Source organism: Neolamprologus brichardi, chromosome 23 (genome assembly GCF_056152115.1).
Source record: "Neolamprologus brichardi isolate AB-2024 chromosome 23, ASM5615211v1, whole genome shotgun sequence".
NCBI classification, from domain to species: Eukaryota; Metazoa; Chordata; class Actinopteri; order Cichliformes; family Cichlidae; genus Neolamprologus; species Neolamprologus brichardi.
In genome coordinates, this window is record NC_142125.1 from 11065558 (window position 1) to 11089921 (window position 24364).

The 24364-nt window shown below is 43.8% G+C and overlaps 1 protein-coding gene across 1 annotated transcript; it reads right to left on the bottom strand.

The window, feature by feature from the left end:
* Positions 1-2068: 2068 nt before the first annotated feature.
* colgalt2b (collagen beta(1-O)galactosyltransferase 2b) lies at positions 2069-23469 on the bottom strand. The gene is made up of 12 exons (XM_006790321.3): positions 23170-23469; positions 10986-11096; positions 10745-10862; positions 9570-9704; positions 9278-9482; positions 7901-8020; positions 7497-7570; positions 7133-7239; positions 6714-6846; positions 5313-5440; positions 4969-5175; positions 2069-3226 (listed from the first exon to the last, which is right to left on the bottom strand). Exons 1-12 carry the CDS (start codon positions 23403-23405, stop codon positions 2953-2955), a joined length of 1848 nt encoding a protein of 615 aa, XP_006790384.1. The 5' UTR covers positions 23406-23469; the 3' UTR covers positions 2069-2952.
* Between the last annotated feature and the right edge of the window lie 895 nt (positions 23470-24364).

Here is a 24364-nt window from a genome sequence, read left to right on the forward strand (position 1 = left end):
GGAACGATCATCTTGCCTGTGATATTTGATATTATTCTGAGTCACATTTTCATATATTGGTGCGCTTGTAGAAGAAATGTGATTTTTAAGATGCATTACAGATGCTTTACGGTGACACCAGCATAACAAAGGCCTGGTGTTCAGTGTGTGGTGTGTACACAGGTCTAACCATAGCTCATTTTCATACAATATGGAAATGAGATTCCTAGAAACTTGAAAGCACAACAGCGTGCTTTAGAAATGGCGTCTGTTTGAATGCTTCTGTGGATGGAAAATTACATTATGCTTTATGGTGTTATGATAGTGAGCTAAGAGTCAGTCAACTTTTAAATAAAAGATGAAGGAGCAATCACAGAAGGAGGCAACTGGGACTGATGAATGCTGCAGACTCTGTTCTGGTAAAGTAAAGCTGCTCTGCTGCTCCTGTCCCCTCTAGTCTACTCACAGCACACATACTTACACTAACACACAAACACATTTTGCAGAAAAGCATGCATGCATATGTGAGCTTCCACACAAACACAGACATGTGTAACACACTGCAGGACAAGCAGGCTTTTGGGTCTACTGCATTATTAATAAAGTGCAAGGTGCTGTATGTGACAATATTTAATGTCTAAGGGCCCTGCTACAAACCTGCTGCAGCACCTGCTCAATTTTTCAGGTAATAAAGAGCTGAGTTATGTTGACTGGATATAAAATCTGAGCCAAAAAACATAGTAAAAACTGTAAAATCTCTTACCTCAATGCAGAATCCCTCCATAAAATTACTGCTTCCCTGTCAACACAGGAGTTATGAGCAGAGCTGTCCACTTGCAGCTCTTCCGCTATGTTTCATTTAAACGCATGCAAACATCACATGTGGTAGACCAGGCCCCAAATTTCTGTGTTTTCAAATGATGCAGTTTGGAATTATACACAGCACACGAGAGAGGGCTCTAACTCAATATTTGTATGTTTTAGCAAATTGTGGTGTAAAATATTTTATTTATGTCTTACATTGTCGATTTGATCATGATCTGGATCTTAGCATATGTGGTTATGTTATGTCCACGTGACAGTCCTCATTAAGCAACACGTAGCATTCAATTGCTGTTTCACACGTGGCCACCAGAGAGCAGCACAATCTCTCTTCCAAATTAAAAGAAAGGAGGGTGGGGGGGACACCTGAGGTAAACTGAAATGGATTATGGAATAAGAAGCAACTTCAGGACATAACAGCTGTATTAGGTAAGGTCTGGTTAGCGCTGCATGAACCAGGATTAATATAGTAGAAACAAGTAAACCAACATATATACATGTGTATGTATATGGTGTTTTACAGTAAAGACAGAAGGCGGCTCCCACACTGCTTCTACACATAAAAACACCAACTGCACAGAAAATGAGAGGACAGAGGTGCATCTTCAGGTTAGACTTAAACATAATTCAAGCTGACGGATGTCTGAGGTTGCTCAGATCATTTTAAAGTCTTGGTGCAATGAGAGCAAAAGCATGAGCTAAGACAGGAGGAGAGCTTTGTGCTCAATAATCAATTACAGGCTCTTTCCATTTCTTACTCTCTATCTCACAAGATCCCATAAAAACTCCACCACCCCCACCCTGCTTGCCCATTTCCCCTTCCACCCTTTTCTCTGTCAGATCTTGCATTCGCAGGAACTATAAAGTGTGGAGCTGAATTTCACTCAGCCACTGAGGTGAAAGACAAATAGTGGAGGACAGTGTAGTCCTGCACATGGTCACCTTTCTAACCTTTAAAATTACTGGGAAGTTGGAGCTGTGTGCCGGCTTCACCACAATTTGTGTGATCCCATGAGGAGAAAAAGCCTCGACTTCCACTGGAGGAGACAGCAGAAGATCATGGGAACAAAGCAGCAACGTTTATGTTTGCTGTTCAACCGAATACACGATAATATGCATTACTTAGTGGAAGCTCTGTTAGTCCCACAGGAATAACACACTCACTCTCTCTCACACACATACACACACAACACACACACTAATTTTTGTAAAAAGACTGATAACATCTGTATCAGTTTATCCTGCAGAGTCAATGAAAACACAGAAATAAAGAAGAAGTTTTATTAGTTCAGCCCAGCAGCACAACTGAACAAAGACCATGTGGACATGAAAACTTTTGATAATCCAGTTTTTCCAAAAATATTTAGCACACATAATTGCAAAAGCATGTGTCTGAAATGGCTGAAACGGCCTATCACGCATCGTTCAGGCGTTATGTAGTGTGAGACTGGCGCTCTGAATTCCTAACCAGCAGGTCCAGCCTGCTGCACAGCAGAGACTTTGGGTCTGTTACACCCCCGCGTGGCGAGAAAAGGACTTTTATTGACTTTGTGTGCTTCTGACATCATTTGAAGCAGTGACACTCTTGGGTACGATACATCAGCCTCCCTCCTCCCACACATGTTCAGCTCTATAAACACGTGCATATGTCCACATGCACACGCAATAACACCAAAGGGATGCTGATGGGCAGTTTCACACGCTTAAAGCTTACAGAGTTGTTTTAGGAAAGCTTTTAGTTTCTTTTATTCTTCCACTAAAACACATCTGTTTTCTTTAAATAAAATATAAATTTAAATTGTGATTTTTTTTTCCCACATCCTGCAAATGATGCTAGCTGTCTTCCATGTGTCGCTTGGATTTTTTTCAGGCCCAATGGTCTCCACATGCTGAGAGGAGGCAAGTGGGAAATAAATAAAGCTTTTGTCAAACGCCTGTTGGCCCTCGTCCCAGTTTCTTCCTCCCATCCTCTTCCTCTGTGCGTCCTCAGGTAGCAGACAAGGCTGACAGCTCAATACTGCCTTTATCCGTTTGGACACCTGTGCTATGCATGCACAGAGTGTCTGCTTGTACCGTCTTTTCAGTGTGTGTACGCATGGCATTCACTGTGTGTTTTTTCTAAACACGAGTCTTTCTCTTCGAGTCTCCGTATCACAGTTCATCGCGCGACGCTCGGGCCGCGGGAGGCGGCGAGTCTCCCGTCACGCTGTTTTGCGCCACGGGCCGGATGCGACCCTGCTGGGCCGTTTTGCGGGCGTGCTGCCGGTCCCAGTCTGTCGCCACGGCATCATCGTCCCAAATGGTGGAGGTCTCGGTGTCGCTGATGTACCCCGGCTCTCCGGTGTAGTGTGTGGGATAGATGAGCAGCGGCTCCACGGAGAAGGCCTTCAGGTCTCGGGGCCCAAAGTGAGACATGTACTCAACGCTGAGAATATAGAGGAGATGAAGAGGAGGGGCGTAAGAGACAACGTTGAAACAAACTTCATGATGATAACAGCAAGTTTGTTTTACTTTGGCTGCAGACAAGAACCCAAATTCTTTGTACATGAAGTCAAAGGAGACGCTATATGGATAGAAATATTGCGCCACACCTCTTAATATTTAAACAAAGCACTTAGAACAGTAAAAGTGAATATATTTGGTTTGTGGTGTGTTTATCTTTTTCAAAATCTCACTTACATGAAACAGACCAGGCAGTTCTAATCACACGTTAAAAGCCCGTTAACACTCCACAATGACGGTGAAACCCTACACCTTTATTAGTGCTGAAAGGAGCTGACCTGCTGCCTCTTCCACACAATGAGGTCTTTCACTCTGGCTTCACTGTCAGATATTCCTCTTTCTCCTGTTTTTGTGTATTTGCGAGCAAAGACGGGGATGGAAAACAACAAAATCCCACACGAAAAATGGAGCTGATAACCCCTGCTGTTTACGCGCTAGTATCGTACAACACACGGCACTTTCCCCCCCTCACACTTTTCCACATTTCCCTCACAAACTCTCTCACTGTTGAATACACACAGCGTATTTGTGTAGTAATCTATACACTCCACGCTGGACACACATCGCCGTATATTTATATAGTAACACACACACTTGCACAGTGTTCATCTTATGCACACCCCCACACTGGGAACTCTATCAATGGGAATCCTGTCCCTCTTTCCACAACCAGCAGGAAAAGCCGTGCTGGTCTACATTCCTCAAAGAGAGAGGAGGAAGGGGGTGGAGACGTGGGTGACACAAGGACGCAGGAGGTGTACAAAGAAGTAAATTTTGCAGAGGAGAATGTAGTAAAGCGCTAAGGAGAACATGAAAAGAATGGTGAAAAAAAGGAGAGCCAAGAAGAGTGGACGCCACAGCGTGGCAATAAAGGTGCTACGCTAAAATAACGTGGGGGGGGGGGGTGAGCAGGAATTCCCGAGGAAAAAAAAAAAAAACGAAAGAGAAAAGCCGGCATTGTGTCTCGTGTAAGGCACCGTACCCAGTGAACCCCCAGAACAATCCCAGCCCTGTGGGCGAGGAGCACAGAGAGGGGGAATGAGCTGGTGCTGGCGAGAAAAGCAAAGAAAACGGGACAAGAGAAAGTGAAAAATGATGGAAGCAGAGACATTACAAAGAACATAACAGACAGATGTTGTGGTTCACCACCAGAGCACAAACTAGAAATCTGCACACTGCCGTGCCGTCTAAAAATCACAACAAAGACACGCGCACGCGTGTCCGTGTCTATGTCTATGTATAGATAATTACTGCATAGAAACTGCTTTATTTCTGTGCTGCTTCATTGCCCTTTGAGTATGACTTTTTATGCATAAACTGGATCCACGCATGCCAAAAGTCCATACACTTTTAAATTTAGCCTTGGCTATGTCATCCTCTTCACGTGGATCACCTGATCTACTCTTAGGTAAGAGTGCAGTGCACCTGCAATCATCTATTTGTGGTCCTCAGTAAATATTTGCCCGTCTGTTCAGAAACCAGACCGTCTAAAGGGTCTTTGTCTGAGTATCACACAGAGGCGTTGTGTCCTGTACCGTTGTGCAGTCCTTAAATAAAACCCTCTTCCTCTGCATCCCATCCATGTTATTTACAGTGTATCAGATTAAGCACATTTCACGTAATCGCTGTAATTTAAAATTAAAGAACAGGGTCGTAAAGACAGACTTGGGGTGTTTGTTGAACATGATGGGCAGGAACTCGTCAACGGGGAGCATCTTAGGCAAAGGCTGAGCAGCCAGCAGCTTTCTGGCCCCTCGGTGTGACAGTGCGTAGCCGAGCGTCCAGTAGGAGTAGTCAGCCTCGACTAGGTTGTTTACACCCTCCACCGACCGCTCCGGCTGCTGCACCTGCATGCGTTTACGGCCCACGTAGCTGAAAACAGACCAAGACGAACGCGGCGTTAACCAGGCTTCGTTTAAATGTGCTCGAATGACACGCATTCATAAAAATAATGAAAAAGCAGAAGATTTCTGATCTGAATATAGCTAATGTCAAGCAGGTGATCTCACATCAGGTCCCAGTCCAGCTGGGTGTTGTCTGTGTCATCCATTATGGCCTGCAGCCGTCGCTTAAACCTGGGCTCAAACCTCACGTCATCCTCTAAAACAAGAACCTTCTGGAGGTCACGCTCCACCACCTGACGGTGACAAAACACAAACACTGGGGTTAAAATGAAAGCGTGCCACGAGTGCTGCTCTCCTTAGATTGATTTTTGGCCATCGTTTTCTGCGGTGACTGTTTTTTTTTTTAACCGAAAAGCTGAGTCACCTTAACTCAGTGTTGGTTTTTCCTTGTTTTACTGTAGCAATCAACGATGCTGTGTCTGTCTGTCTCTTCTTTGGACAGTCATGAGTGAGATTAACAGCTTACAGCCATACCACCCTGAGCACACCTGAACGTGTCTGATATCGGAAGCTAAGCGGCATCAGTTCTGGTTAGTATTTGGATGGGAGACCGCCTAGGAATGCCACGTGCTGTAAGATTTCAGATGGGGGGTGGCGACACGGTAATGGCCACTCTGGACCAAAATTGTGCAGTTTTTGTGCTTTTCATTGCGACTTCTGACCCACATGAACACCAAAACAAGTGGTGTTCGCGTTTACTTCTGCACAATGCTCAGTCTTTTGCACATAACTAGTGCACTGTCTTGTTTCCGTATCATGTTCTGTCTGGTCTTGCACTGTCTTGTGTCTGCATTTTTGCAATTTGTTCACACTTGCACTTTATGTAGTCCTGTGTTGATTGTCTGTTATATGTAGCACCAAGGTCTTGGGGGAACGTAGTCTCACTTCACCTGTGTACTGTATCACTGCACATTGTTGAAATGACAATACAGGCACTTGATTTGACTTGATCTGTTCATGTAGGTCATGAAGTCAGGCCCCAGTCTCTGTACATCAAACAATAGCTCCCTATGTTTCCTGCTCCCTCTGAGCCCTTCTCAAATTTACAAAGCACCTCCTTTTCATAGCGTTACTTATTTAATCAAAGCCACTCAGTCATGAGAAAAAGAGATTTCACAAGACTACAAAGAGCCTTGTGAAAAATCAAGTACACTAGATGATTCAGCACTTTCCAGTTTCATTGTACTATTGTAATAGAAATGACTGCGCAATGACAATAAAGAGTTATATTACTTGAAACACCACTTTAAGCAGCAGTGACAGCGTCCAACTACAACTATAATCTATATAATACAATATAAATATATATCAAATGATCTCAAAGTTTTTTCTGTTAATTAATAAATCATTATATTAATTTTAATATCAGGGTGTCAGACACCAGCTACTCTGAAGGAATTAAGTATCCAGTAAAACAAAACTTTAGCAAGTGGAATCGATACTTTTAAGTTTGAACACTTAAACCTTCGTTATCTGATTTAGTGCTTTTGCTCTCCCTGGCCTCACCTGTGTCCATATAGAGTGATGGCTGAGGAAGCAGCCGATCTCCCCTCTGGTCAGTACCCGACCAGAGTACGGGTCCTTATAGCCTGGCAACATCTCTATTCCCAACCTCTGCAGCTGGGATGTATTCAAAGCCCTGAGAGAAGGAACAGATTGAAAAAATGATGAAAAACATCATATACTGCTTTGTTAGTCATCAGTAAAAACAGACGCGGTGCTGTGCAAATAAACACAAGAAAAGGGACGAGAACATTCTCATTTGTGGATTAAAATAAGCAGAGGAGGAAAAACCAGTCAAGTGTATTTCTACAAATGCAAAGTATCTGTAGCATAAAAACATGCTTTTGTGACTAAATTAAAGAATGTGTGGCTTGGATTTAATCATCATCGGATTCATGGGTGCGTGTTTGTTTGGAACGTACTTCCCGTCCACTGCGTCTATCAGCGTGGAGTGAAGCCCCAGTGCGGCCATTGTTTTCAACATCCTGCTGCTTCTGTCCAGCCGGCGCTTGAGGTTGATCAAGAAAATCTAAGCAAGCAAAGAAAATAAGCGACATAAGAAAAAACTGTGAAAGTGCAAAGAGACAGTTTTGGTTGCACTCTTGTTCCTCTGGGCAGAGCCAGCACTCACAGAAAAAATGATTTTTAACCATAAACATGAAGGATTTAATCACTAAAATGTGACAGTATAAACTAATGTACATTATATATAACATTTTGCTCTTAATTTACATGTAATCAGATTACTCTAAGTCAGCATTCTGGGCACAAGCATTTTTAACTCACTTCATCAAAGCCCATCCTGCTCTGGGGGGATGGTGGAGAGTACAAATACTCTGACGGCTCGATATCGTGGTCAACTGTTGACACAGAGAGGAGGGAGGTGAAGGGTTATAACAGGATAAACAGGATTAGTAAAAGCCTGAACTTCCTCTTGATTGTGATGGTTCATTTGATTAGGTTCATATGAAAGCTCAGCAGAGGGAGGAGTAGTAACAGAAGTCAAAGGGAAAGAAAACAAGAAGAAATGGGGGTGGCATGGATAAACAGAGCGGGGAGGGCAGCAAGATCGCAATCATGGAGGGTCATGGCGGTCAAGAAAGAGAAGAAGCCAGGCTGAGAGGCGGAGTAATCAAGGAATGACAGATAGCAGTCACAATAAGTGTGTAATAGAGTGTGTTTGTACTCACTCAGAGCCTCTGTGATGGTGTGTATGAAACTCTCGCTTTCATCTTCAACATTTTGCTGTGCCTTGAGAGGGACGGGCAGGAAGCCATAGTTCTCTCTGTTACACACATACATCTGCACACCTAAGACACACACACACACACACACACGGATGTAAACATAACCTCTTGACCCAAATTAGACTACTTGGGGGCCTCGCCCCTCCTCTCACGTGCACACAGTAAATAATCTCTGAAACCAAACAGAAACTCTTCCCAATCACAACCTGAATGAGAGCGAGAGGCTGCACAGGATTGAAATCATATAAATACACTGATCGGGCAGGACATTATTACCACTGACAGGTGAAGTGAATAACACCGATTATCTCTGCAGCCGTCAGTATCTATTAAAAGGTCCAGGGAAGGAAGAGTGGCGACCCAGCAACAGGGTCATGGGCGGCCAAGGCTCACTGAAGCACGTGGGGAGCGAAGGCCGGCCCAGCAGACGAGCTGCTGTTGCTCAAACTGCAGAAACAGTTCATGCTGATAGAAAGGTATCAGAAAAGTTTGAGGTGTTGACTCCGACTCCAAATTCCCCAGTTGCAGCCCAGTCGATTATCTGTGGGATGTTCTGGACAAACAAGGATCCACGGAGGCTCCAGCTCACAGCTAACAGGACTGAGAGGATCTGCTGCTAACATGCTTGTGCAGATACCACAGCACAGCTTCACCGGTCGACTGGAGTCCATGCTCCGACGGGCAACATCTCTATTCCCCACCACAGTATTAGGCAGGTGGACATAATCGGTCTTATCGGTGTATGAGCTGATGATGGTGCCTTGTTTATTCCCAAACATGCTTCAATGCTGCAGAACGTTTGAGATTTTATTACATTTGTGAATTACTCTGGTCTAATACGTGCAGTGAAATAATGCACAACTGCAGGCACCTAAATGCACAGCTATACATGCTGAAACAAATTTTGAAGAAGACGTCTTTGGTTCTTTCTGTGTCTTCGGGTTTGCATCTGTTAGTGCTTTTCCTTCCTCCAGAAGATCAATCCTAACAGTCGCATTTGTTCCATATCGGATTATGCAAATCCACAAACGGTGATTTGGTTGCACACACTTACAAACCTCCCCTATGTTCAGCAAAGAAGACACATGGATCCATTTATCTTACTCTCTTGCTCATTTACCTTAATTTGACACATGTGCATGAAACCAATGAAACGCTCTTTGTTATACAACAGCAAACATCTGCACAATAAAAAAGTTTGCAAAAAACTGCAGGTGCATGAATGACGTCATAGATAGCTCAGAGTTCAACACGGTCAAGCTGCCATAAGGCATTTCTCTCCTTTTGTGGTCTGCTGCGAGCAAGGAGAGTCAAACTGACCTGCTTGACGTGCCGAGAAGGCAAAAACCATGATGTCATCAAATGCCCAGCTGTAGTCTGGGTGAGGGGGGTAGAAAGCCAGGTCCCCGCTGGATTCACGGCGCAGGTCCAATAGGAAGGTGCTGTGCACCATGGGAACGGGGAAGCAGCCGAGCCGCTTCCACTCCCTGATTGGCTGGTAGTCTGGGGTTCGCTTGTAGTAACCCTGACATGAAGGACGGAGTTTAAAAAACGGCAGGCTGATTAATAAATCCGGATTAGTGGATGGACGGAGGGTTGAATTTAACTGTACCTGTGGAGTCATGCCACACCAGAAGTTAGAGTAAAGAGAGCGCGATTCTAACATGGGAGCCACCAAGGTTAAGTTCTCAGCCATCATCAGGTTCAGCACGCGAGGATTAGTCAGCAGGTTGTCGCTGTCCACAAACTGAAGAGGAGCAGGCGAGAGCAATCACAAACAAAGAACACGAAACATGAAATTACAGAGATTTCATATACGCAGACGTTAGCTTGAACACAGTCACAGCTTCTTCAAAAAAAAAAAAAAAACAGCACTCAAAAATTAATTAACCATCAAAATGTAAAAAGCTTTAACTGATATATTTTACATTGTACATCAGACAAAACAATCCATTTAAATATAAAAAGTAATTATACACCATTGTGTACACATCTAAAAATGATTTCACGCTCTCACTGCTCAAACAAAGCTAAACATAATATCACTTCAAACACACAAATCACATAAATGTTAGCTGTTTGGCGTCTGCTTTACACATACGGCACACTTTGTTATTAAGTTTCTGTCAGAGTAAAGAAGTTAAACTACAGACTGAATCCCTGAGATATGTTTAAATATCGTCTCAGGTTTTCTACAAGATAAAGAAAAGCTGCTGTAGTGAACAAAAGGCCTCTGTTAGCACGACTCTTTGGGCTTAGAATGCAAGAAATTAATGTGTGTGTGAATAAAAGTTTGTGCTGATACACAGAAAATGTCTCTTTTTTCCTCCGGAACCATTGTAGAACAAAAAAAAAGACATTTCTACAGTTGATCGTGAAAAATGGAAATTACTTTTGTTTTACTTATTTACTTTGGTGCACATAAATGAACTACACAACGCCTTTATCGGTAAAGCTGTAAACCCCCATTAAAAATCAGTCCTAAGTTTGAGCCCTCTTTCACATCCTAAAAAAAGCTATCAAGCAGGTCGGATTGGAGTCATTGCCGGGCTGATTCTGGTCCACGGGCCTTATGTTTGACACCCCTGCCTTTAAGGATCACAGCAGCACACAACCAGCCACCAGAATGATCCACTGGTGCAAATGTCATTGGCTGATTTGATTTTGTTCTGAGGTTTAATATGTCTGTAAGCACTCAGCAGGAGACTGGCTCTGCTTCTAGATTCTGGGGAAAGAGCTTCAGGGTAAATACCTACTGCACATTTAAATTTAAACTAAAGAGGTTACCAGGATGTAGTCAGCCCATCGTTCCCGGGCGGCCTTCAGAGCAGCCTGCCTTAGCTTCATTACATGGTTGAATCTGGAAGGAGGCCAGTGTTTAGGGCCCCATTCATCTGTGTAGGACCTGAGAGAAAAAACACACTTTTTCAGTGTCCACTATCCCATCAATGGCCACAAATGACTTATGAAGAGAGAAGGAACTAGACTTGGTCTAAACGGGTCTGATGAGTGATTCTCGTGGATTTACCTCGGCTCCTCCATCGGTCTCCACTCCACGTAGTGGTAGACGTGCTGAGCTCTCTTCAGCCATTCTCTTAACATGGCGGTGGTGTTGTCCACATTATGGTCTGTCGCTGCCCTAAATGACCAACGCAGACAACACAGGACTCCATTCAATGAACAGCCACAAGTTCAACTGGAGAAACAACAGCACAGCTTGTTCACACGCATCTGCTGAACACTTCTCCCGAGCACACCACGCCAAGACTTTTTTGTCACTGTGCAGAAACAAGAGGAAGTGAAGAAGAGTTGAACACAACGCTCAGAACTGCAGACTGTGGTCAGCTTGACGTAACAAGGAAGAGGTAGGTGCTCTCTTCCATGTCAAGGGAAGAGAGTTTCTTCCTAAGTACTGTCCGTTGTTACAGCAGGCAGTTTCAGTGTTGCAGAGCCTCTTTGCTGCCTAATTTACTGCAGCGCTGGAGAACAGGCGAAGTCTCATGAGTCACCGTGCAGGGAAGTGTTACTGCAAGCCTACCATAACCCTGCTTTAAGCCTGACTGCTAGGTTTTGAACAATTATGAGCGCTGACAAAGAGAACCATTAAACCACTCCAACTTTGGGCACAAAGACTTTAAAAAAAAGCAGCTACAACTGTCTTTAGCTTCATTAAATTGTGAATGTTGATGCAATGTTATTGGAGCAAACAATAAAATGTTACAATGCAATTACTCCTGTCAAGCCTCACCCTAAAACATGTCCAAAGTTATACCTTAAAGAATAACTGTTTATGATATGATCTCATATGAATACATAAACAGATTTAGACCCCGAAAAACAGCAGAAATACCTGTAAGCATCGGGGTGTCACCCCTGTGGTTTGCACTCTTTCTTTGCAAAGATTTCCACTTGAGCTAACAGCTGACTCAGAGGAGACAGTGTGACTACTGTATGTGTGAGCGGGAGCTTGTGTGGATATATAAATCTGTGCGAGAGAAGTTAAGACCATAAACATGCCCTCGTTGTAGTTTTTGCGATCACTTCACTTTTTGGGGCAGCAGAAAAATAAACGTCACCTCCCACAAACTCACTTTACTTTTAAAATGTCACTTAAGGAGGAGAGGTCAACAGAAGAAAAAGCCATTTGAATGTGTGTGTACAAACACACACAGATGGAGTTTTCCACTGCTTGCTGTAATATTCCCTACTGTACTGTCTCCAAAATCACACCCAGTTTTAGTCTGGATGAACAGAGACAGAAACACCAACACGCCCAAACTTTGCTCCTCTTCTCCTTCCATATTACACACACACACACACCTGCTCTCTGTACAATAAACAGTTGCTTACATGCTCATTATCTTCATATAATTACATGTAAATAAATTACATCCGTGAAGAAAACAGATGTGCAGTCTTGCATTGTACACGGAGGTTAGTCCGACCATCAGGGCGAGCTTATGTTTGGGCTTTAAGTCAACTTCAATTGGGCCAATAAACTCTCCGTCCGACATGAACAGCTGGAGAAAACCACAAGCTATATGATCAATAACTCTAATAGCATGTGTGGTGTGTGCACGTCAGTACTTGTAGATGCGTGCGGCAGACCACGAGGATGTTCAGAGCTGTGTTTTACAGCAGCATGCCTGTGTTTGGACATTTTAAATATACCCGTCTGCCCGAGTGCGTCGAAAGTCAAAAGTAAGTAAAAGCAGGTGCACAATTTTAAGCAAGAGAGCAACAAAGGCAGAAAGAAGCTCTTGATGAATAGCTGCTGAACACACTGAAACACCTGAGTCTCTGGTAATAAGCAGATGTGCCCACACATTACACATTTTTTCATCTGCTAAACAGCATTTCGCTCCAGGACATGGATATGTTCCCACATGCCAGCTCTGACGAACAGATCCAGCTCCAGGCAGAGGTTTGACAAAAATAACAATGCACGACACAAGAAACCGGGACGCAACGTACAGCGAGCACGTGCACGGATGGGACACGAACGATGGGCGAGATGTGTGGAACGAGTGACTGAAAGTGAAAGGAGAAGAAAAGTGGCTTTGTGTTTGGTAAACATACGCTGAAAAAATTATGTTAAACTGTTTTCAGTTAAGACTGAGCACTTTAGTGAATACCTCACAGAGCTCATTAAAATCCCTTCCAAACCAAAGATTGTCCTGGCTTTGTTTTGCCCACACCATATTAAAATACTAATGATGCTTTTGTTCAATCTGCAAGGATCTAAATCTCTGCAGAGTTCTATTTTATTTTTATAGGCTCTTTTTGGCAGGATGCTGTGTCCAGGTAACCGGCCAACTGAAGGTTGATGGGTGTCTTCAAAAGAGCAGCAAACAGGAATTTCATGGTCCACTCGATGCCTGTAAGGTGCCCAGGTCCTGTGGCTGCGAGACAAACTCACGCCCTCCACCACCAGCTTTACAGTTGATACGAGGTATTTGCATCTCCACTTGGATCTATCCAAAGAACATTGTTCCAGAAAACTTGTAGTTTTACATAGTATGACCCAAACTGTGGACTCTGAGATGGAAATCTTGAGAGGTTTTTTTTTTACATCATCTGACCTGCAGCTCAGGTTGCTGGCCTTGTGATTAGGATCATTGATAATGTTGTTCCTCATTAGTTTTGTTGACACTGCTGGGTGCTCACACTGACTGAAGATCAGTTAATGAAGTGCAGCTGATTAGCAGCACCTGCCTGTGTTTCACACACTGATTCTGCAGCTTGGCTGTTCTTCTTGAATAAATAAAAAGACAGTGTGTCATTATTTATGTGTTATTTATCTGAGGTTGTATTTTCCTGATGTTAGACCTGCTAAGGACCAGATTATTTCTATAATGTCCTGATACATAAAACATTAGCATTTATAGTATTTTTACAGTAACTGTGTACAGCATCATACATAAATACAAATTAAGCTATTGAGAATGATCCGCAGCTGCTTTAGAATTAAGTTTGTTTTCTGACTCTTTCCCCCTGAAACACATCCTGTTTGGCTGCCGCTCCTGCAGCCCAGCCCCTCTGAGCACTAAGAGCTCTGAGCACACTGTGATTTTCCATTACCAACATTGCATCTTAGTGTTCCTTATGATTTCTGAACATGAGAAACTTAGCAATGTATGAATCCAAGCACCATGTGCACACAATGTGCACATGTGAAACAAACAGACCGAGGCTTCTGTGTATAGGCACACAGAAAACACACTTACCCAGAGTCGACCTCATTTTCTGCTCCTCATCACATTTGCAGAACAGCCGGGGCTCCAACTCATTCGATCTTACTGCATTCATTCTTTATTACGAGGCAACTATCACCCTTTCTGGTGGATTTCCTCTACCTTTAGGCTGGATCAGCGAGACCTCAAAGAGCCCCTGCAGTTTCTTTCAAATCCTTTAGCTGTGCTGAGATGATACTTAAACCTCTGCAGCTTTTTGTCCCTCTAGCTATGGGAAGTAAGATAAAAATGGATGTGCAGGCGTTGATGCACAGGGATGCAACACGATTCAATAACTGGGTAAATGCAACGATTTAGGATCTAGGATTTATATCCCCCTTCTTCATCATTCCATACCCTTTTTATTTTCCTCTCCTGCCCGATATTGTCCCCTCATCACCATTTTTTAAGGTTAGGGTAAGCTGCAGCCTCATTATTCTGTTGCCTGCAGCTTTGGGGTTAGGCTCGGCATCTGGATAGCACATGCTTCCTGAAGCCTCACCTACACATCCCATCACTCCTTCTCTCTATCACTTTATGGAAGATATTTGTTCTTCCATAAGAGCTTTTCAGCAATCTGGCTTTTAAACTTTAATCCCTATTGGACCAATCACGTGCTGCATTCCCGTCTCATACCGACCCCAGATTTCATGTTTCACAGGGCTGGTGTAAGAGTAGGGGATTAGTGTAAAATAAAGCAAATAAAAGTAGCACGTGCACACAGTGTTACATGAGAGACAAACAGAGTGAGGCGCGACAAAAACAAATCATTTTTAAAAATGTTCATATAGGAGTCAAAAATTTAAAGACTCTGGGCAATGTTTTGTAATAACATTGAATAAAAATGATTACCAACATCATTTCACACACTCTTCCTTATGGTTATCCAAGCCAGAAAGGTATGCCAGATATTCTGACTTTAAGCACAGAGGCTTGACTCTGAGATTGGCCCATTGAGGTAAACATAGTTCTGAAAGGCCCAGGAGGCTAGTATCAGCTGACTGTTTGTTCAATAAACTATCTAATATCACTGCCAATAATGACTGGGTGCTGCATTTAATTAGGGAGTAAGAGTACCTCTTACAGGCGTGAACATTGATGCCTTTAAAACATAATAACTATGATACAGGGTGTGCTTCTTTGGGTCGACTTTGCTATACAGTCCGTAGGCTGACGTGGCTGTCGGCTTCTTGACGGCCCGGCGGGGCAAAGGGGAAAGGGGTGGGGGTGGATGGGCAGAGAGAGATTGAGGAAGAACAGAGAAGAGTAGGGAGCGGTGAGCTGAGACGTCTGGACTGAAATTCCTCATGACTTTCAGGGTCAACAAAAGTACCCAAGGCCAACAGACTCACACTGTAGTGTAATTTCTGGCATTCATATTCAAGGCTCGAAAAAGATAGTCATCAAATGTTAGAGAAGGACAGCACTGAAGCACAGGTAAATGAGCCCCTCTCATACAAGCCTGCAGTCTGAGAGCAAAGCGCTCTACCTGAGATCTCGACAAGAACGATTTTAAATTCATATGGTTCTCGCTTTAATATCATGTAAAGGTCAAAGGATTCTGTCATTCAATCTGCCTCTACGCATGAGGCCAGAGCCCATATATACAGAAAGACATCCATTCACATTTTAGTCAAATCAATAAACTTATAATTATATAATTATCTCAAAGTGGTTTAAAGTGAAGTACATAATTTTGCTTTTAGATCCTGTTTACATGTAATTAATAATCATATATTATAAACTAATACAGTTCTTGCGTGTGCATCTGTCCTATTTTGGTCATCCTTGTGGATCGAGCTGCTGACTGAAGCTTCTGAATCTGAATAACTCAAAAGAATGCATGTAGGAAAGAGCTGTGACAAGGGAGCAGCTAGAAGAAAGACATGCATTTAAAGTGGCAGCAACCAGCAAATATACTACAACAAGATGATGCACCAAAAAGTGGCAATCCCAGGCTCTAGTATTACATTTTCATGATTTAAAAAAACTCATAAGACAAAGTTTAACTGATCAGTTTCACAGAATTATCTCAACATACTGCTCTATATGCTGTTGATATGACTGTGTATGATTGTGTATGTCTCCCTGAATCTATTTTTTAAACTCACAGGACACCATCTCAGTGTTCATAGGAAGCTGTTCTCAGTTTTTTCAAGTTAATCTCAGGTGAGTTTTGGATTTTTTTTGGCACCAAAACCCTAAATATGTGTTCTAATGCTACGGATATGTAGAGTTAACATGTGTAAACGTGTAAAGTACGTTCAACCAGTGAATTACATCAATACTTTCTTACTGTAAAAAGAAAAGTTGGAGGTTAAACTGAACAGAAAGACACAAAGAGAGAAAATCAGCAAAACGTTGAGATGGAAGAAGAGATGGAGGACCAGAAGGATGTCAGGGAAAGAGTGGAAAGGGCACAGTGGGGCAGGAGACAAGTCAGTAAAGTGACGCTTAAGTCTAATGAATATCATACTAGTTATGAAAATGTTTTTCTAAATTCTTTACCTGACTAATTCGTCCTTGCCTCCCTCTGAATGTCCCTCGACTTCAACTAGTCTAATTTCATACTCATGCCTCCCTCATCCTACAGACAATACCAAGCTGCCATTGTGTTTAGGTATTTGCAAATTCTACTGCTGTTGTGCTGCCAACATCTGACCATGCTGCTGAGGTGCTGTGGAGCACATGGGGCATCTAAGCAAGAATTCACCGTCTGGAGTCCAGCACGGGAACAATCATTTCCACTCCAGGGGGGGAGAGAGAGCGAGAAAGAGAGCATGAAGAAAAGGCTGAGGGATTGGAGAGTAAATCATCTTTGTTTACTTCACTAGATTGAACAAATATGTCGATGCTAAAGAGAAAACATTCCCATGAAGAGCCTGTTGCTGCGGGGCCGGTCTGTTATCAGGTAAAATATCGGCTGCGTCCTTTCAACTTCACAGAGAGTTGGATGGTGAGGCTGAGCGCAGAGCTGGCAAAGATTAACCTTCGAAGTTACTGCGTTTGGAAAACAGTCGGAGGGCCACATACTGTAATAGCTTCTACTAATACCACCTAATGGGCTGGTGTTAAATAAAAGCCCTGTTTCCAGAAAGCTTTCAAGATGCAAGAAAAAAGTGACCACACTAAACATGCATCTTGTGCTCAGATCAAATCAGTTTAGGATAACTTTACGTTTGCAAAGCAAACTGTGCTGCAGCTGAGAAGAAAAGAGTTTCGTCTGCTCCAGTGAGTTTGTGTCATTACCAGCTGCTTATCTGGAAAATGTCACCTTGTGTTTCTGGAATTTATTTTAAAAAAATCAGAGCAGATGTTCGAAGAGATTTAAAGTTTCCCATGGACTGGATGTGACTGCAGTTTTCAAGTGATAATGAGTGGGAGGTAAGAGATGATCATGGACTGTTTCTGGCTCACTGTGGGCCTGGTGGGTATAAAGGGGAAGTAAATGGAAAACCGGGGCAGAGCCAAAGGAGCAGAGTAGAACACACAATCATTATGTTTCTAACAGAACACACACATGTCCACATCAAACACACAGGGTTCATGTGAGAAGAGATGCTGTGCACATGCTTGAAAATCCAGTCATACTTGTAGCAGAACTAAGGAGATCATTAGACACACTCATATTTTTCCTTAGTAAAAAAAAACTTGGGAAAAAAAAGCACTTTTCTAATCATTCACAAATGCCCACGCTGTCAGTACTAACTCACAACTGTTTATCCCGTCCTTATAATTTATTCCATACGCTTGGAGGAGCTGCTCTTCAGAAAAGTCCTGCTCTGTCCCAACAAAACCAAGAACAATTTCTCCTTCACTGGTGCAATTCCACAGAGGAATGAGCCCCGAGGTAACACACCTGGCACGGCAAATCTGCTCCGCGCTCCAAAACCGATAAACGTCTAAGCCCGTTTTATTCTTTCCACTTTCCTCCACTGTATCAGTCAGAGGGAATATAAAAAGCCTGGTGAGCAAAGGGCTAAAAGAAAGAAACTATGTATGTACTGATAATCCTGCACAGCATCACAGCTACACTCAGCTTTTACTGGACAATATGACAGAAAACTAGTTCTGCACTGGGAATGCAAAGAACTGCATTTGCAAGAGAATTTTGTGTGTTTGAGCCAACAATAACTAGGGATGGGTATCGTTTAGGTTTTATCCAATACCGGTGGCAAACCGGTACTTTTGAAACGGTGCCGGTGCTTAAACGGTGCTCGAACCGGTGCTTAAAGAATGGAAGACAAACCTGTCCTAAAACCTCTCATTTTAGCTGTTTTTTTGTAAAAGGATAACAATGTTAGCCTTTTCTGCAGCTATAGGGTATATATGATATCACTCTTGGCTGGAAGCAGTGCTTAAACAATGGGGGGAAAAAAACACAAACTTTGTCCAAAAACCTCTCATGTTTAGCTGTTTTCCACTTTTTCTTTGGTGATTTTAGCCTTTTTGGCCAGGGTGAAGGGAGTATCTGCCATCAAACAAGAAGACAGCCGCATGTAACTAACCACTGCGTTTGCTAGTTCACCTTACATGCCTTAATTTAATAACGTGGTTAACCTACTCAACGTAAACTACACACGAACAACATTAAGCTACTCACGCAGAGAAGAACGGCTGCTGCTGCCATCATCGTCCATCACCATTTCTGCTACACTGGCAGGGCTAGGGGCCAGGACTCTCCTCTTCGGGTTCTTGAGGGATGTTGCTAACTCCGGGTACGATAACAGGCAGCACACCCAAAGTAGATGTGCTCGGTGTGAGGTCTTGCAGCAAGCTATCAAATACTGTGCATTTCTCGGCTTTTAAAAAAAACGCTATGCGTCGCCAGGTGTTTCATCAGATTCGAGGTGTTACCTCCTTTGACAGTATCACAGTATCACCTCAAAGCACTTATGTCAGGCTGCTGAGTTTGCATATTTTGCTGTGAAGTACAGCCAGACTTTTGACCGCTTCGCCTTGGGCATTTTTAATCTGTAGTTCTGCTCTAAAAGAACGTACGTACCTGGGCCCGCCTACTATCCTCAGGAACGTAAAATGATTGGCTAGAATCCAAAGTGTATGACATCTCAGGGAACAAAGCACCGAAATAAAGCACCGAAATGTGCGCTGCTTTTCGGTCTGGTTACTCCCGTTTATGTCAGAGTATCCGGTGCCATAATGGCACCGAATACCGGTACCCATCCCTAACAGGAACTTTAACAATCACATGACTGCCTATAAGCAGGCACGTGGCGACAGAAGGAAGGAAGAAAACGCTTTCAGCAGGAAGAAACCTCTGCTGCGACCTGTTGGGGGTGGGAGGACGGAGAATGGACAAAAGCTGCACTGGGAAAGATATCGCCAGAGATGAATAATAACTAATAAATAAATGTAGTGAATAAACCAGAGAGGGAGATGTATTTATTACTACCTAACTGTGCACTTGTCAAAATGACTTAAAAGATAAGGATTGCATATGTGAGGTTATGTCACGTGACGCATGTCGGATCTTTTCGTGATGTAATAATGACGTAGCAGATCAGCCACCGTGGCATACCTGGCAGGATCTCCAGAGTACATGGCACACTGTTCACCAAGGCCTTCGGCATGTATTCACACAGCCGTGGAACATTGCGAATTTTTACACTCATGGTGCCTGAGGCTTTTGGGTGCATGAGGACTTGCAATTATCTCATTATTTAGAAAAAATAAAATAATAGCTGTGGTTGGATTGTTGGGGTTTCCTGTTATTTTGCAGCTGTACGACATTTCTGTCAATGAAATGCAATAACAAGAACTGCTCATTATGTTAAACGCTATAAAAACATACCACAAGGACCATTCCCCATTGTGTCTGAGTATAAAGTGCCGTGACGGTCATAAATATGGGTTAAGTGACTTTACAGGATAATAAACAACATGACATTATGAAAGTGAAAAAGAGAGTCCCCCTGGGAAAAGGCAGTGATGCTAGCGCTCTATTTTCCAGATTCGGGTCCACAAATCATCACGACCTCCAACTGAGCACCTGGGAAAGCTCTTCAGATGTGCAGCCTGCAGGCCACACAGCCGGCAGCAAGCAAAAAGCAGCATTAGCAGGAAACTAATAGGAGGCTGTGCTGAGTTTGAGGTTTTTCATGCATTGTGCATCAAACATAAACACAGTTCAGTGTACGGGGAAATCTCCATCACCTCCTTTGAAGGTGAAGCACTTAAAACTTTTAACTGGCCAAATATAAAGCATGAAGTAATCTCAACTCAACCTTGTTTCCTCCTACTGTTACAAGAAGCATCAGAAGAAATACAAGCAATCTAATGTCATTGTTTCCCGTCATGTCCGTGCCTATAAATCACAGAGATGGCAACGCCCTTGATGAGTCACTGAGTTTCACGCTTAAATCCAGTTTCTCTGACCTTATTGTTAGCCTTTCTAAACATCGGCACATTTCTCTTTCAGTGCCCGAAAGGAGAAAAACAACAAGAGGATCGAGGAGAGCAGATTTGTTGGAGCTAGTGTGGGAATGTGGATTAACTAACCTGCTACCATTGTTGACCACCTTCTCTCTGCACAGCTGCCCCCTCTCCTGCTAATTCCCTGCATTCTTTCACTCTTTAGCAGCAGTGTGAGAGCTTTTTTCAAGCCGCTGCCACTTCTCTGCGAGACCTGTGCCCGCTTGTAGGGGGAAAACTTTTACAGGCAGGCAGTTTTGTCTGACCTTCCCAAAACTGGTAGAGAGTGGTGAAGATCTGAGCGGATGATCAGATTGCCATAGAAACTGGAATAAAATGAAATGGTCATCCCAACATCCACAGCCCTGTCAGGAGAAAATCTTGCATTAGAAATAGCTATGTGACCTTACCCAGATGATTTAAAGCGGTCAAAAATACTTGAAGACTAAGGATTCAAAACTCTAAAAGCTAAAGAAGCTTCTCAATTTGACATCATGTTTTATGTTATTAAAAAGCTGTGGATCCAGTGGAAAATATTTAAGGAACAAACAATTTTAGATTTTTTTTTAAATTTAAGTACCGTGAGCTTATTTTACTGAAGACTAGAGAGGACTCTCACTTAAAACATTGGTCTTTCCAGTGTCTCCCTCTAAAAATCACCTGAATCCTTCACCACCTTTCCTGATCTGTTCCTATTGGACTGCATTTTATAAAACGGGTATGGAGAAAGAAAACAGTCCTCTGTGGTGTTCAAGCATGAAGATTCCGAGAGCGAGTACAGTGAGGAACACCGTGTCCCCTCACAAAAGCGAAGCTTCACAGCCACAAACTTTCCCTTTAGGTTTTATCACTTGGCCCATAGACAAGCTGAGGATGGTAGTAAAGCACACCAGCTACGCTCCTGGATGGCTGTGCAACATTAAACCACAGAGTCTTTGGCTCTTACCTTAAGGGAACTCCAAACTCATGTCTCTATTTGCCCAAGCAGTCCACAGTCAAACATATAATATAAAATAACAGCTCAGATGCAGTAATGTTGAGGTCATCAGAAGGAATTTCTGTTACTGTTTTATTCTCAAAGTGTTTGCATCACCCATCTATCTGAGGAGCTTCGGACACTCTGATGTTTGGGTTTGAAGCTGTCGCATAGCAGTAATGAGTTTTGTAAAAAAAAAAAATGCTGTAAAACGCTCTGACGCGTATTTATGCGTTTAGGGATAACTGAACTACAATTGGGCATTCATTGGGCGGTTTGGCTTACACGATGGGTAACAGTAATGATGACAGCAGAGAAGCACAGAGCTGCAGTGAAACATGTCATTTTCCGGACCGACTTAACCACACAGACACTTTTTGTTAACTTAGAAAAATAAGAACTTTATAAACATTAAAACTGTTTCACTGTTTCCAATTACTCCTCCTTTAAATTACAATAGGGCAGCACCGCATATTACAGACTCAGTGTTCTGGAGGTGTTGCTCAAAGTATACTGTTCACATCATCTCACATCACCGGAAGGATGTTAGTGGAAATATTTTAATCAGCCGCACCTAAAACAGACGTGTGTTAGGTGCTGATATGTTTTAAGAACGTAAAGCTTTTTTGTGCTTCTACTTTGACTGCAGGGTACAGAGATGCCTGTTGTAGCTGATGGGGCTCTAAACCACTCACAAAGCCATGGCATCTCAGGCACTTTGGCACTTTGCTGTGTAATGAAGCCTCCCTCCTCTTTGTGAGTCCCTCTAGTGCCTCTTTGTATTCTCCTGAGGGTCTTTCAATTAGACCCTCTGCAAAGAAAAGCAAGACATTCAGCAAGGGAAGGCTGGGAAACAAAGGAAAACACAGAAAGCCGGAGACCAATGCCAACAACACTGCAAACCTTCAACACAGAGCTGTTTCTATCTGCCATTTCACATGTTTTGCACTTGGATATTTAAGCCCGTGGAAGCCAGAAATCACCCATCTTTGATTTGATCCATCAGCCCGCAGAACCTACATATCCTGGGCGCACACACACACACACACACACACACACACACACAGAGAGAGAGAGAGTTTACGCATGACTTCCCGTCCTGCTGTCAGACCAGCTCAGTGTCTCCTTTTATCCCCTTCACCTGCAGCGTCCCTCTTTGATGGCTTTTCATTATCACAGTCAGCTCTATGAGACCAAACGGAACACAGGACCTCACCTGGGGTGAGGCCCCTTCATACCCGGCAGCCCCGCTGCTTTAAAGCCCCATTTCCGCAGGTTTGTGCTGAATCAGACAGAAGGAACCGTGATTAAGGGTTAAGTCGAACCTAACATGCACAGCAGCCCTTTCATCTTCTCCCACAGTGTGCAATTTGGATGCCGGCAGACACGCGAGTTAAGTACATCATAAAACTCTGCAACAGGTCTCGGAGGTTTCCAAGAATTAATGCGCACACCCGCTGCTTCTCGTTACAGATGCTCAGCATCATGTAGCTCCTGGATGTGCGCTGAGAATCTACGGGCCACTGCCTGAAATAAAACCAGGGTTGGCAGCCTGTGAGTGCGGCTCTCACCAGATCGCTATGCGCTCTTTCGGGTACTCCAGCCTCTCGATGCAGCCCAGGTAGTATGGCAGGCTGTGCGCCGCGTTACGAGCCACGATGGCGATCATAACCTTGGGCTTCAGCAGGGAGGACTCGGGCTTGACCTGCTCCTGCACCGCCGTCACCAGCTCCGACACCCCGCCGGGCACCAGAGCGCACAGCAGCGCCCACAGCACACCGGCTCCCGCAGTCCGGGCAGCTCGCATCGTCGCTTCCAAAATCCGCCGCGAGTCCAGAGAGTGAGGCAGAGAGAGAGGAGTGAGCCGAGGATCAGCCACGCTGCCACTGGGAGGGAGGGAGAGAGGAAGGAAGGTGTGGGTGGGTGTAGGTCTCCACACCTCCTTACTCCTCCTACATCCCTGAGGGCTGCTGCTGCCGTGGAGCCCTCATCAAACTTCTCAATTTACTCATAATAATCATTATTATCCAGAGTCTCACGGAGCACCTTGGATTCTAATAAATTGCCTGCTTACAGTAAGCTGATGATTCTTAAATCATCTCTATCAGTTTTTAGGGGCGATCGTGGCTCAAGAGTTGGGCGTTCGCCTTATAATCGAAAGGTTGCCGGTTCGAGCCCCGGCTTGGACAGTCTCGGTCGTTGTGTCCTTGGGCAAGACACTTCACCCGTTGCCTACTGGTGGCGGTCAGAGGGCCCGGTGGCGCCAGTGTCCGGCAGCCTCGCCTCTGTCAGTGCGCCCCAGGGTGGCTGTGGCTACAATGTAGCTTGCCATCACCTGTGTGTGAATGGGTGGATGACAGGTTGTGTAAAGCGCTTTGGGGTCCTTAGTCCTTAGGTCCTTAGCGCTTTACAAATACATTTACCAAGTGAGCCCCGCTCGCTATACTTCTCCTCCTTCCTGCACGTTTTCCTAAATGTTTCTTTCCTTTTCCACGCCTGGAGCCTTGACAGCCTTCTGGATGCCGCAGAGTTGGAGACCATGAAGTCATCAACTCTGACATCAGCTGCACTTTTTTCCCTCTGAAATTCTTACAGCACGGTGCAAAACTCTGCAGCCAACCCGAATCTTTTATCATTTGTTAGAAAAATGGGAAATAGAAGCATTGATTTACTGAAACATTTAAACGTAAACTGAAATATAGTATATGAGACAAATCCAGCCCTTGAAAGTGAGCAGCAGTGATGTTTGGTGTGAGCAGCTCTCTA

Excerpts from the sequence above, each read along its gene's own strand:
- colgalt2b (XM_006790321.3), bottom strand. The coding sequence starts at position 23,405 with ATGCGAGCTGCCCGGACTGCGGGAGCCGGTGTGCTGTGGGCGCTGCTG. Across the intron at positions 11,097-23,169 it reads AAAGAGCGCATAGCGATCTG|GGCAGCGACAGACCATAATG; the intron begins GTGAGAGCCGCA and ends TTGGTCATTTAG. Across the intron at positions 10,863-10,985 it reads AGACCGATGGAGGAGCCGAG|GTCCTACACAGATGAATGGG; the intron begins GTAAATCCACGA and ends TTTTTCTCTCAG.